This window comes from Papaver somniferum, chromosome 2 (genome assembly GCF_003573695.1).
Source record: "Papaver somniferum cultivar HN1 chromosome 2, ASM357369v1, whole genome shotgun sequence".
NCBI lineage: Eukaryota > Viridiplantae > Streptophyta > Magnoliopsida > Ranunculales > Papaveraceae > Papaver > Papaver somniferum.
This window is the reverse complement of record NC_039359.1, coordinates 99,010,404-99,021,712: the sequence shown is the minus strand read 5'-3', so window position 1 is coordinate 99,021,712 and position 11,309 is coordinate 99,010,404. Positions and strand designations below refer to the sequence as shown.

General features: G+C 36.1%; 2 protein-coding genes across 3 annotated transcripts; one reads left to right on the top strand and one right to left on the bottom strand.

Annotated features, from left to right (window-relative positions):
* Positions 1-1,509: 1,509 nt before the first annotated feature.
* On the bottom strand, positions 1,510-2,559 carry LOC113353757 (G2/mitotic-specific cyclin S13-6-like). The gene is made up of 2 exons (XM_026597256.1): positions 1,932-2,559; positions 1,510-1,831 (listed from the first exon to the last, which is right to left on the bottom strand). The coding sequence occupies exons 1-2, from the start codon at positions 2,307-2,309 to the stop codon at positions 1,556-1,558; spliced, it is 654 nt and encodes a 217-aa protein (XP_026453041.1). The 5' UTR covers positions 2,310-2,559; the 3' UTR covers positions 1,510-1,555.
* Positions 2,560-3,831: 1,272 nt separating this feature from the next.
* Positions 3,832-6,346, top strand: LOC113353756. 2 transcript variants are annotated; one of them, XM_026597254.1, is made up of 3 exons: positions 3,832-3,851; positions 4,061-4,312; positions 4,742-6,346. In XM_026597254.1, exon 3 carries the CDS (start codon positions 5,412-5,414, stop codon positions 6,114-6,116), a length of 705 nt encoding a protein of 234 aa, XP_026453039.1. In that variant the 5' UTR covers positions 3,832-3,851; positions 4,061-4,312; positions 4,742-5,411; the 3' UTR covers positions 6,117-6,346. The 2 variants fall into 2 exon arrangements, with proteins under 2 accessions (XP_026453039.1, XP_026453040.1); XM_026597255.1 differs by lacking the exon at positions 3,832-3,851 and having other exon boundaries at positions 4,011-4,312; positions 4,904-6,346.
* The last annotated feature ends 4,963 nt before the right edge of the window (positions 6,347-11,309 follow it).

Here is an 11,309-nt window from a genome sequence, read left to right as displayed (position 1 = left end):
TTAGAGTTTGAAATTGATTTTTAGGGTTTAATCAACTTCAATAATCAATCATCCGTTACAGTGTTTATGGAGGAAAAGGAATAGAAAAACGGATGAAGAAAAAATGAGAAGAACGGATGAAGAAAAAATGAGAAGAAGAGAAAAGAAATGGTTCCGACCGTTTTTGGGAGTTAATAAAACTTCCCAGAACCGCTGAAGGGTAATTGAGGAACTCTGCACGTTTTTAATAATTTTAATAATGTTGGGTGCGACTGTAGGGAAAAGTAATTCTGGGCCTGGCGGTAAGAAAAAAAAAATTCCGGGCCTGCGCCTAAGTTCCCCATTTGACATCCTATCCGACATCCAACAAATTTTTATATAGGGCTTTTATATACTGATGTACAGATGGACGGATTGAATGATCCAGTAGTTTTCTTATATAACTAGGGAAAATTAGGCGCAGGCCCAAAAATAATAATATTCTTATTGTCAGGCTCACAATTAATTTTAGATACCGTGACACCCAACATTATCCGAAATTATTAAGAATCAATACATAATTCGTCATGCATACTATTTTTTCAGTCATAACTTGTTATGCAGCCTAATTTTTCAGGGGTATAATTGTAAAGCAAACTTGGATAAAAAATTGGAATTTTAAAAATTTTATATCGTTGGAAATCTTTTTAAGAAAGCTACGCAACGAGTACAAACAACAATATCAAATTTTTGTTTTCCACGAAAAAATCGGAGGTGATCATCAGTTTAGGAAAAAATTTCGAAAACTGACTACATAACCATTATGCAGCCACCAAAAAAGATGCATAACACATTATGCGGATGCATAACGAATTATGCACCCATTTTCTCGACTGCGTAACAAAGTTATGCATTTATAACAAGTTATGTAACCACTGTTTTGGTTGATTTTAGTGCGTAGATAAAAAATTGATGCATAATGCAGTATGCATCCATATTTACGGATGCATATCAGGTTATGCATCTATTTTCTCGATGCATAAAAGATTGTGCAAAAATTTTCTCGATACATAATGCATTATGCAGTCATATTTTCGAATGCATAACAGGTTATGCATCCATTTTCATGACTGCATAACATGTTATGTAGATATTATTGTAGGTGCATGACAAGTTATGCAACCTTATTTTTCATTTGTTTCAATACTAAGAAAAAAGTAGCTGCATAACGTGTTATGCAAAAAAATAAAAGCTGTAGAACGTGTTATGCAACCAATTTCGAAAATGTATAACAAGTTATGCACCAAATTTTGTAAATGCATAACCTGTTATGCAACCGTTTTCATAGCTGCATAATTCAGTGTTTGCTCACCTTAGTTTGTGGATGCAACATTCATAATTCAGATTGGAGCATCAGGTTGATTCTACGCAGGATTGTCAGGTTGATTATGCTGGCACATTCATGGTTGCCCCACCATCACCTTATTTAGCATTAAAAAAACGTAGGAAGAGTATAAAGATTATAAAAGAACATTGTAAACTCGTTCAACTTTCTATTGCAGCAACGTTACAAAGCCAGAGTATCATTTTCACTTTTCTAGTTGAATCTGACTGTCAGATATAAAGGTTCAGGAGTGAGTTCAAATTTTTTATGAACTTCAATCAACCAGTCCACAAAAATCATTCTCATATTCCCATTAATCTGATCTTGTAAGTCCATATAGTCATGAACTTGACTTGAACTCTCTGTGAGCTTGTAAAATTTATACAGTTCATCAACATACTCAACAGCTGCCAAGTGATTCTCAGCATCTGCTCCATCAATATCAATGATTGATTCCTTGGGTTTATCAGTACTACCACCATGAGCAGCCTGAAACATAAGAACCCAAATTAGCAAAAGTTGTCAACAGAATCTGAAAACATCATACAAAAGATGGAAAAACAAACACATGATGAGTTCAAAAAGTAACCTTGCTTCGAGCATCAAGAACGGAACTCATTGTGAGAACTTTCTTCTTCTTTGAAGATTTATAATGAGATTTGGATTTTTCTTTTTTGATCTCTTCCGCATCTGGACAAGGGAGGATCTCTTGTTTAGATTTTACAACAACCTTCACATTTCCAATATCTACAAGGGGTTTACTGATCTTTTGAACTGCCACTCCCTTCGATACAACTCTTTTAGCCACATCTCCATCAGGAATCGCTGGAATTAGTTTCTGAAAAATTGAATAAAATTCAGTGTATGAATCCAGATTGGGGAATTGAATTAGTTTTGAAGTCGAATAAAGAAAATCTTTTCGAACACCCTTAACGGCAAACACAGTTTCCTTCTTGAATTCGAGCATCACATAAAAAACCTAATTTTCTATTTTAACCTCAAACCTCATCAATCTCTCCCTACTACTATTACCGATCAAGAAAAAATATCACTCCCTACTACGAATCAATAGAGCTCCTTTCACTGTAAACCCCATCAGTCTCACGATGGTGATGGTGATGCAGAAAATTGGGATGTTCATGTGTTTGCAGTGCGAGAGAAGGGTGAAGATCAATCTGCTCTGCGTTGATACAAAATATTTTGTAAATTCTCTGTTCTCTATCTCGTCTCTTTTGATAAAATGTAATTTTGGAAAACTATGGGTCTGTGCCTAATTTATTCCTCCAAAATGGGTGCGCGCCTCAAGTTTCACGCCCATGAGTTTGACAGTGATCAAAAGCTAAAAAATGGGTGTGGTGGTAGTTTTCACATATAATTAAGACTTTAAATAGAGAAACAAAATTCACAAAAATGGCATGAATAGTGAATGATGACTGATAAAAAAAAAAATAACTTGGATTTGAATTTGCCTCCGAAGTTCACGCTCCAGAAGTTAATGTGATGCAAGAAAATGATAAGGAGGTATAAAAATATTAAACTAATCTCGTATTTCATAAAATTCTCATAAGTATTTTAATCTGACGTGTGCATATCCTCGGATTTTTAAGACTGCACTCGTATCCAATCCAATATCCGACGGATCTCAAAAACTTGCATTTATATCAAGTCGATTTGTGAACGGTTCGGGCAACTAACCGTAAAAATGTGGTTGGGCAGTGTCGGATCAGCGAATTTAGGGCCAAATGTTCACCCCTGTAACAAGAACATGAAGAACTCTTATTCCCGAGTAATAGTTGGTTGGGTCTATCTCACCTAATCGACCGACCAAACACAGTCCAACAGACATTTTTCGGATGGGTGCCCAACCCATGCAGTAACAGATTAGACATGGGTATAATCTTCTTTTAGAAACCCAATAGATCTTGGATTGAGAGCGAGTGATGAATTAAAAATTCACTAGACACTTATACCAATGGTCCATTAAGGGGTTCTACGAGGTTTTCGTTAGATTAAGATTAAGTATTATAAAATTTAAGCTACTTTGTTTCAGTTTAATGTGGATGTATGTGCGTGGTTAGCTATATGTTTAGTTTATAAGGATTTTTATTCTGTAAAACATATAGCAACATACTACTAATAGAAGCTTCTTTGTTTCAGTTTAGTGTGTATGTATGCATCTGTGTGGTTAGCTATGTATTTAGTTTATAAGGATTTTTATTCTGTAAAACATATAGCAACATGCTACTAATAAAATCCGAATTATTTTTAAAGGATGTTTATTAAAATTCTATCTCCATCTTTTTTAGGTAGATACATTTTTATACATCTTGAGTCAAGGCCTTAGAATTTTCTTTTTATCTTCGTTCAGTATTCAAGATTCGGGTGCTTATTATGATTCTCAAAAAAGAAACCTCTTAGCGCTTTCCCACAAAAAACCGGTTTTCTTTCGGGTTTTCTCTGAAATTTTCTCGCCATGAGCGGCTAATCGGCCGGCTCTTGGGCTCTGATGGTAACCATGTCAAGGAATTCATAAGTTCTGCTAACTTTTGAGATCATGATAGATAGACAATTAGTGGGTGATACAACCGAAAAAGAATAAAAAGAATAAATCTTAAAAAAACAGATTAAAGATTCAGAAAAGATGATTTTTTTTATAGAATTTCATGGATCTGTTCCACTTTTTCATGGGTCTTTCTGATCTTGTTTCTATATTGTCAGATAATGATTTGATTTTGGCTCAAGTTGTATTTGATGGAAAAGCTAGAACATCAACTTGTTTTGAGATCAGTTTAATTAAAAAGTGCAATAGTCAACTAAATTAGTGGGTGATGTTAACGAAGCGGAAGAACAGCAGGTGAAAAGAAGAGAATTCAGATTAAAAGCAGCAGAAAAGATAAGATTTGAATAGATTTGCCTCTGCTTCAACCCAATTTCACACGACTCATCCAAACTTTCGCCTCCTTCGATCAGGTAATGATTTGAATTTGCTTCTTTCAAGTTAAATCGATTGGAAAGGACAAGATTTTAATATTGAGTCTCTGAGGAACTGATTAAATTACTTGATAATGGAGCGATTAGAATAATTTATATTGACATCTGTAAGAAACCCTTCCATAATTCATACACCTGGTGAATTTCTTCCCATGTTTTCTAATTATGCTCTGATTATCCTTCTGCAACACGCTGGTAGTGGAGATTACAATACTAAATTAATGATTCCAATACTTATTTATCCCCCTCTTGATGATTCTGATGTTATATATACTCTTGAAGATGAAGTTCAGTGCCTCTCATACATGTTAAGAAATCTATTCAACCTCTTTATTTCACTCTCTTGCCAATTCCTAATTCAACACCTTGTAACTTTTGCTGTGTTTATTTGTATCACCATGTTTGCAGTCTGGCATGGTGATGTTTCTCAACTTACAAACCAACTTCAACAATCCATGAATCTGAGAAATGGAAGACAATTTGATATTAATGAAATCATTCGATCAAGATACCAGAACAAACATCTCTTATGGACTAATTGTTTGATTGGTACCTTTGTTGAACCAGTAGAAAGAAACTGCTGGGATGTAAAAAATGCACTGTTATTTCAATGGGAGATTCATGGAGGTATTTCAGTCGAAAAAGCTAGTGAGTGGATTTATATCATAAGATTTCAACATGACTATGAGATGAAGAGGATCTTGAATTTGGCCACAAGAAGAGTTTTTGGTGACTTATTCTGTATCAAGAGGTGGGAAGCTACTGATGACTTTGAAGATTGGTACCCAACTGAGGAGATGTTCTTCATTACTATCAGCAACCTATCACCAGCTCATGTTACAAGTGATAATCTCAGGAGATATTTAGCATGTATGGGAGAGATTTTATCTTTCTCTTATCCAGTTAGGAAAACAATGGAAGTTTCTCTATCATTGTTAGAGCAAAAATCAGGTTTAGACAGAGATTAAGGTTCATAGTTCATGCAGAAAATGAATTAGGTTATGTCAACCCAGTGTACATTGAGTTCCACAACTTCCCATGTAACTTCTGTGAATATTGTGACTTAATTGGTCATAAGATGAGAAACTGCATTCAAGCTGATCTTGCGCAACATCAAGATGAAGTTAATAAAACACATGCAGATGAAGCTTTACTTGCTATGCAGCAAGAAGTGGTTCTGCAACAAGAACATATGCATCCAATGATTGTACAAGACAATATGGAATTATCTGAGGATTCTCTCTCCAGCTCTTCTGTGGAGCAAGCTGTAACTGAGGTAACTTGTCATGACTACTTATCTCAAATAGATGATGATAAAGAGAACCAAAATGAATCATTGTCTACACAAGTTAATAGTGTTGGTCGTGTGGATACTTATCCTTCTGTTCAAAATGATGCACCTTCTATAAACAACATGGATTCTTATATGTGGAAAGTTATTCAGAAGAGAGACAGGTCTGGTAATCCTTTCAATTTTGCTTCTGGCATTTGGAGTGAGGCCTCATCTTCTCAGCAGCAAAACAATAATGATAACACTGCATACCTCAGGAACTGGTCTCTAATGCAAAGTTATTTCCATTGGGATAACCCTCCTCTTGTTCCCAAAAGGACAAGATTAAACGGACTAGAATTGACTTTGGCTCCTCCAAACCCAAGCCAAGTTGAAATCAGGGTTTTGGAGGAATCTGAGGTTGGAGGTTCTATGAGAAATTACCCTCATCAATGGTTCAAAGGGGATTCTTCAAGTGGTAACACCAAGGCAAAATCAAATGAAGAAGAATAGTCTATCTAGAAAATGATCTCAATCAAACAGCAGAACTAAAGTTAAGATTTCAGGACTACCTACCATCAGGGCCCAAAAGTTTTTATCTTGTTGATATTGTTTTACTTTAGACTGCCTTTACTTTTAATTCTGTATTTGCTTTCCCTTTTAGTAGCTAATATTTTGTGTTTGTTGTAATTTGTTTCAGTTGTTATATTAGTGATCTTTTTACTGCTTTTGTTGTAGTAATCTGTGCCCTGTAGCTTTTTATCTCTAGTACTGGTGTTTTATTAAGATTTTGTTGTTTCTAGGTCAGTGTTATACTGGAAATCTAGTTTCCTTCCTCTAGGTTGTTTAAGAAATTGATGTGTTTCAGCATTCATGCCAGATTCTTACTTGACAGATCACAAAAACATTATAGCACTTGATATTTTGGCAATTGAATATCTACAGGTTTTTGTCCTGTAATTTGGACTACTCCATAAACTTTGTTTTGTCCAGTTAGAGGGAACCAAATTTATGTGCCTCTGTGTGTGTATTTTTTAGTTGCTTGATCATTATTCCTTATATGTTCATATTTAATCTCTCCCTACTCCTTTTGTTTTTTGACTGTCTGTATATAAGCTCTCAGGTTCTCCTCCTGGTAGCTCTTCTTAGAGTGTACTGCAACCTGTGACTGTAGCTTTCATTGTTTTCTTCACAAGTCCCTTTGTTGTTTTGGTGCATTCTGCTTTACCTAGTTTTCATTGGATGAGTTTTTGTTGTTTTGGTGCATTCTGCTTTACCTAGTTTTCATTGGCTATGTTCTGTGTGATATGTCTTTCCTCTCTTTGACTATTTCCATTCAGTTTTGTCTGTTTTCTTAATTCTTCTAAAACTCTTATTTTAATTTCCTTTGCCATGAGAATTCTCTCATGTAATGTTCAGGGTATTGGAACCCCAATAACTAAAGATCATCTGGGTCATTTATACTCTAATTTCAAACAATATGTGGTTTTTCTTTCGGAAACAAAAGATCCTTTTGATAAAAATGATCTTATTTTAAAAAAATCAAATTTATTTGATTGGTTCATTATACTATCTGTGGGAATAGCTAAGGGGTTAGCAATTGCCTGGCAAAACAATGTAGATCTAAAATTAGTGTCGGCCCAGTTTGATGTGTGCCATTTCGAGGGTACTTACGATGATAAAGAGTTCGAATTAACCTGTATTTATGGTGCAGTCGAGGCTGAGGAGAAGATAATACAATGGTCTCATATTCAGAATTTAGCGAGCCAAATTCAAAAACATTGGACTCTGATTGGAGATTTGAACATAATTCTAGATCCCGTAGAAAAGCAAGGTGGAAACAATACAAGTTCAAGTAGTAAAACTTTTGTTAGACAGATAGTGGATTCTCTGTGCCTACAAGATGCGGGATACGAAGGCGCCCCTTTCACATGGTCAAAAAACAGAAGCGGAGACGCTAATACATGCGAAAGGATAGATAGAGCTCTAACATCCTATCAATTGATACATTTTTCCCAAATACAAAGGTAAGTCACCTAACTCGAGTAGGGTCAGACCACACCCCTATCCTTTTAGATACCAATCCGGAAACCAAAAGATTGCAAAAACCTATTAGATGCATTAGGTCTTGGATTTCTCATCCAACTCTCAAATCAGTAGTTGAAGCCTCTTGGAACTCTCACTTTTCCAACCTGTCTACCAAAAACTTTGCCTCAAGCATGAAATCCCTTTCTTCTGATCTGGCACAGTGGAATAATGATGTTTTCAATAATATTCATAAAAACATTAAAACCCTTTCTAGAAAAATAGATAACATCCACAACTCTGGAAACATCGCCTCCAAGATAAATATTCTCAAGGATCTTCAAGCTGAACTAGAAAAGTGGTATAAAATCAAAAATGATTACTATCACCAACTATCTAGAGATAAATTTTCAAGGAATTCGATCAAAACACAGAATATTTCCATGTCTCCGCTTCGAATAGGAAAAAATTAAATGCAATACATTCTCTTAGAGATCCATCTGGGCTCTGGATTTCAGAATGGGACCAGATCAACTCTCTACTCATCAATCATTTCTCTCAAATTGGAGCTTCCCAAATAAAAAATTACAATGTAGATCTGAAAGAAATTATTCAACCTTGTGTGTCGGAGTCGGAAAACTCAATTCTAACCCAAATTCCTACAAAAGAAGAAATCTGGTCAACCCTCGCAAATATGAACTCTTGGGGCGCTCCAGGCCCAGAGAAATTCCAACCGGGCTTCTTCAAAGCAAACTGGGATATATTGGGCCCGGACATAATTAATGCTACTCAGGAATTTTTCAGGTCTGGGCTTATGGAAAAGAATTTTAACCATTCTTTCATTACTCTCATACCTAAAATATCCACCTCTCAAACCCCGGCGGATTTTTGCCCGATCAGCCTCAGTGACACAATCTATAAGCTCATTTCAAAAATCGTAGCGAATAGATTAAAATATTGCAACTAATAGATTTTCAAAAGTAATAATTGTAACTACCAAGTATGAAGCATCAAGAATCTATAAACTAAGCATACTCCATCAAAATAGATCACAATCACTCAAATAAAAATCATATTCAATAATAGTTCAAGGCAAATAATCATAATAATAATTGCAATAAATTAAATAAAATAGATTGTACCGCTTTTTATTGGAAAAATAGCTTCCTCTATCGCCTCAGCAATGGGGTTTAGCTCCTCATATTAATCATGATCTCAAAATAATTGTTTATGGCTCAAAAGATGATTAAAAAGATGAAAAGTGATAATACAGACGATTCGCAACAGTTTGCTGGTGTTGCAGAATCACTGTTACAGGGAGAAATAGTAGCTAAAGACCTAATGAAACATCTGTGATGAACGACACATAGGTACTGATGTGAAACAACGATAGTTTTCTGCGACAGTTGCTTGTGCGTCAATGTTCTTCGTGTTCATCCTCTTCAGCAGCAGCAGCAGAATAAGGTATTTTCCCGCAACTCGATCTCTGGAGCTCTGTGGTGTTCTAAACTTCTCTGAAAGGATTCGTATCTCTTATATGACTTATCCTCTCTCCTTTTATAGGCCACAACTCGATTAAATCTCCCCCAAAATCTTGGTTTATCTCCAGAACAAGTTTCAGAGTTTTCTTTCTTCCAAACTTTGTTCTCGCGTATTTGACCTCTCCCAATACTTCCAAACTCTTTATTAGATAAGTACGAATGTTGGGGAAGCTTTTATAGCCTTTAATCTCCCTGAATTGTCGAAAAAAAATACTCCAACAGCAACCCGTGACCACAACACCTATGTTTCCTTCTCCCGGTCGATCTAACCCAATTCATTCGATCCAATCACATATACCGACCCTGTTATGCTCTAGGAAGTCCAGCCCAACAAAAATCAGCCATTGAATCTCGTTATTTCACGTCCAACTGATGCTCCCAAATTCACGCAGGTAATAATATAGTTTCCCGCCAAAATTGTGTTTGAACGATGAAGAAAAAGGGGGGGGGCCTATCCAGAGTAGGGGTGCCTTTAGCAGCTGCCTTAAGGGGTGTTCTAAGGGTACCCATTATCCAAACCGGGTGTCCGAATTGCAAGTGTCCTCCGGGTGCTTTCCGACAACTTTTCGAGCCAATTTTTTCCAAAAATGTTTATTGGCCAAAAATACCTACAAATAAATAAAACACCATAATAAGTACAAAAATGAGCCCTAACAATATATAGAATCAAGACAAATCGGATACAGAAATGTGTCTATCAAATACCCCCAAACTTATTATTTGCTAGTCCTCGAGCAAAAATAAAATAGAAATAAAATCCTAACTCACTGTCATAGGCATCGTCGATTGCAGTTAGCGTATGCAATAAGCTTTTAAACCCCTAGGTGTCTCTAGTGGCGGAGTGTTGTCTCCGGAGGGCTTACCAGAGGTATACCCACAAAACCTTTATACTCCAGACCCTAGCTATCTACACAGAACCTTGGAAGGCACTAAAGAATCTCCTTGGTTGGCATACTTATTGACTATAGGAGGAAGTACCCTGATACGAAATTCCAATTGATGTACACGAGTTCGCACTCAAGCATGCTAAAATTCATATAAAGTGACAGAGCTCTACTCAGATAGTCACATCCAAACTCAGAATCAAACAAATCATATGGATAGATTAAGAAGATGGATAGATGGTTTTGATATTGTCTAAGGTGAACGGTGTTTCTCATATCTGTCTGAAGGCCACTGCCATAATGAATCTATCCTAATGGACTGAGATACCGGTCTGACTAATATCAACACACTGGCATATACAAGGGTACCAGTGGTCGATAATCCTAACTCTAGGTCAACACAACTGGCATATACAAGGGTTCCAGTGGTCGACTTTATTGAATTTATTCCATTTGGTCTGATGGTCTGGTCTCAATTTCTCTCTTTTTTTTTTTTTCAACTTTTTTTTATGGCTATCTTAATCTCTCTATTTTACCCTAGCAATGGTAACAACTTGAATCGTGAGCCCCACCTAATTACTTAGAGAAACATATTTTAAAAATAAAAATAGAAGTGAAAAGGACTCAATGAGACATGGCGAAACTACCATGTTATTTCTAACACCTGAGCTCTGTGCTTTTATGAATAGACTCTTTAGATGTTTCCATCTAATCAGATTGGTCCCTCAACTCCTACAACCAAAATGCTTCCATCCACTTAGATTGGTAGTGCCATCCTTAATAAGGATAAATTTCTAGGCTCTGGAGTTTATTTATTGCAACGAAAAGGTAACAAAAAGTTCTACCCCACCCCCAAACTTAAATCTAACATTGTCCTCAATGTTTCTAATTAAAGAACAGTACCAAAAATATAAGTAACATGAGGAAATAGTAAAGAGAGAAGTCGGAAAGATAGTACCTGGGTGAAGTGTAACCAAAAACCTACAAAAATATATACAACATACAAAATCGCCTCGATGGTCAATCAAGGTAAACAGGGTCCTCCAGAGGGACCTCCTCAACATCACCTGTAGGAAAAGGCTCTAAAAGGGCTTCAATCGCTGACCGTTAACCTTCGAAGAACTACTACCATCTGGTGTCTCAATCTCAACAGCGCCATGAGAAAAACAGTACGGACCACAAAAGGACCGGTCCATCGAGAGCGCAACTTCCCGGGGAATAGATGCAAACGAGTGTCATACAGAAGAACTTTTTGA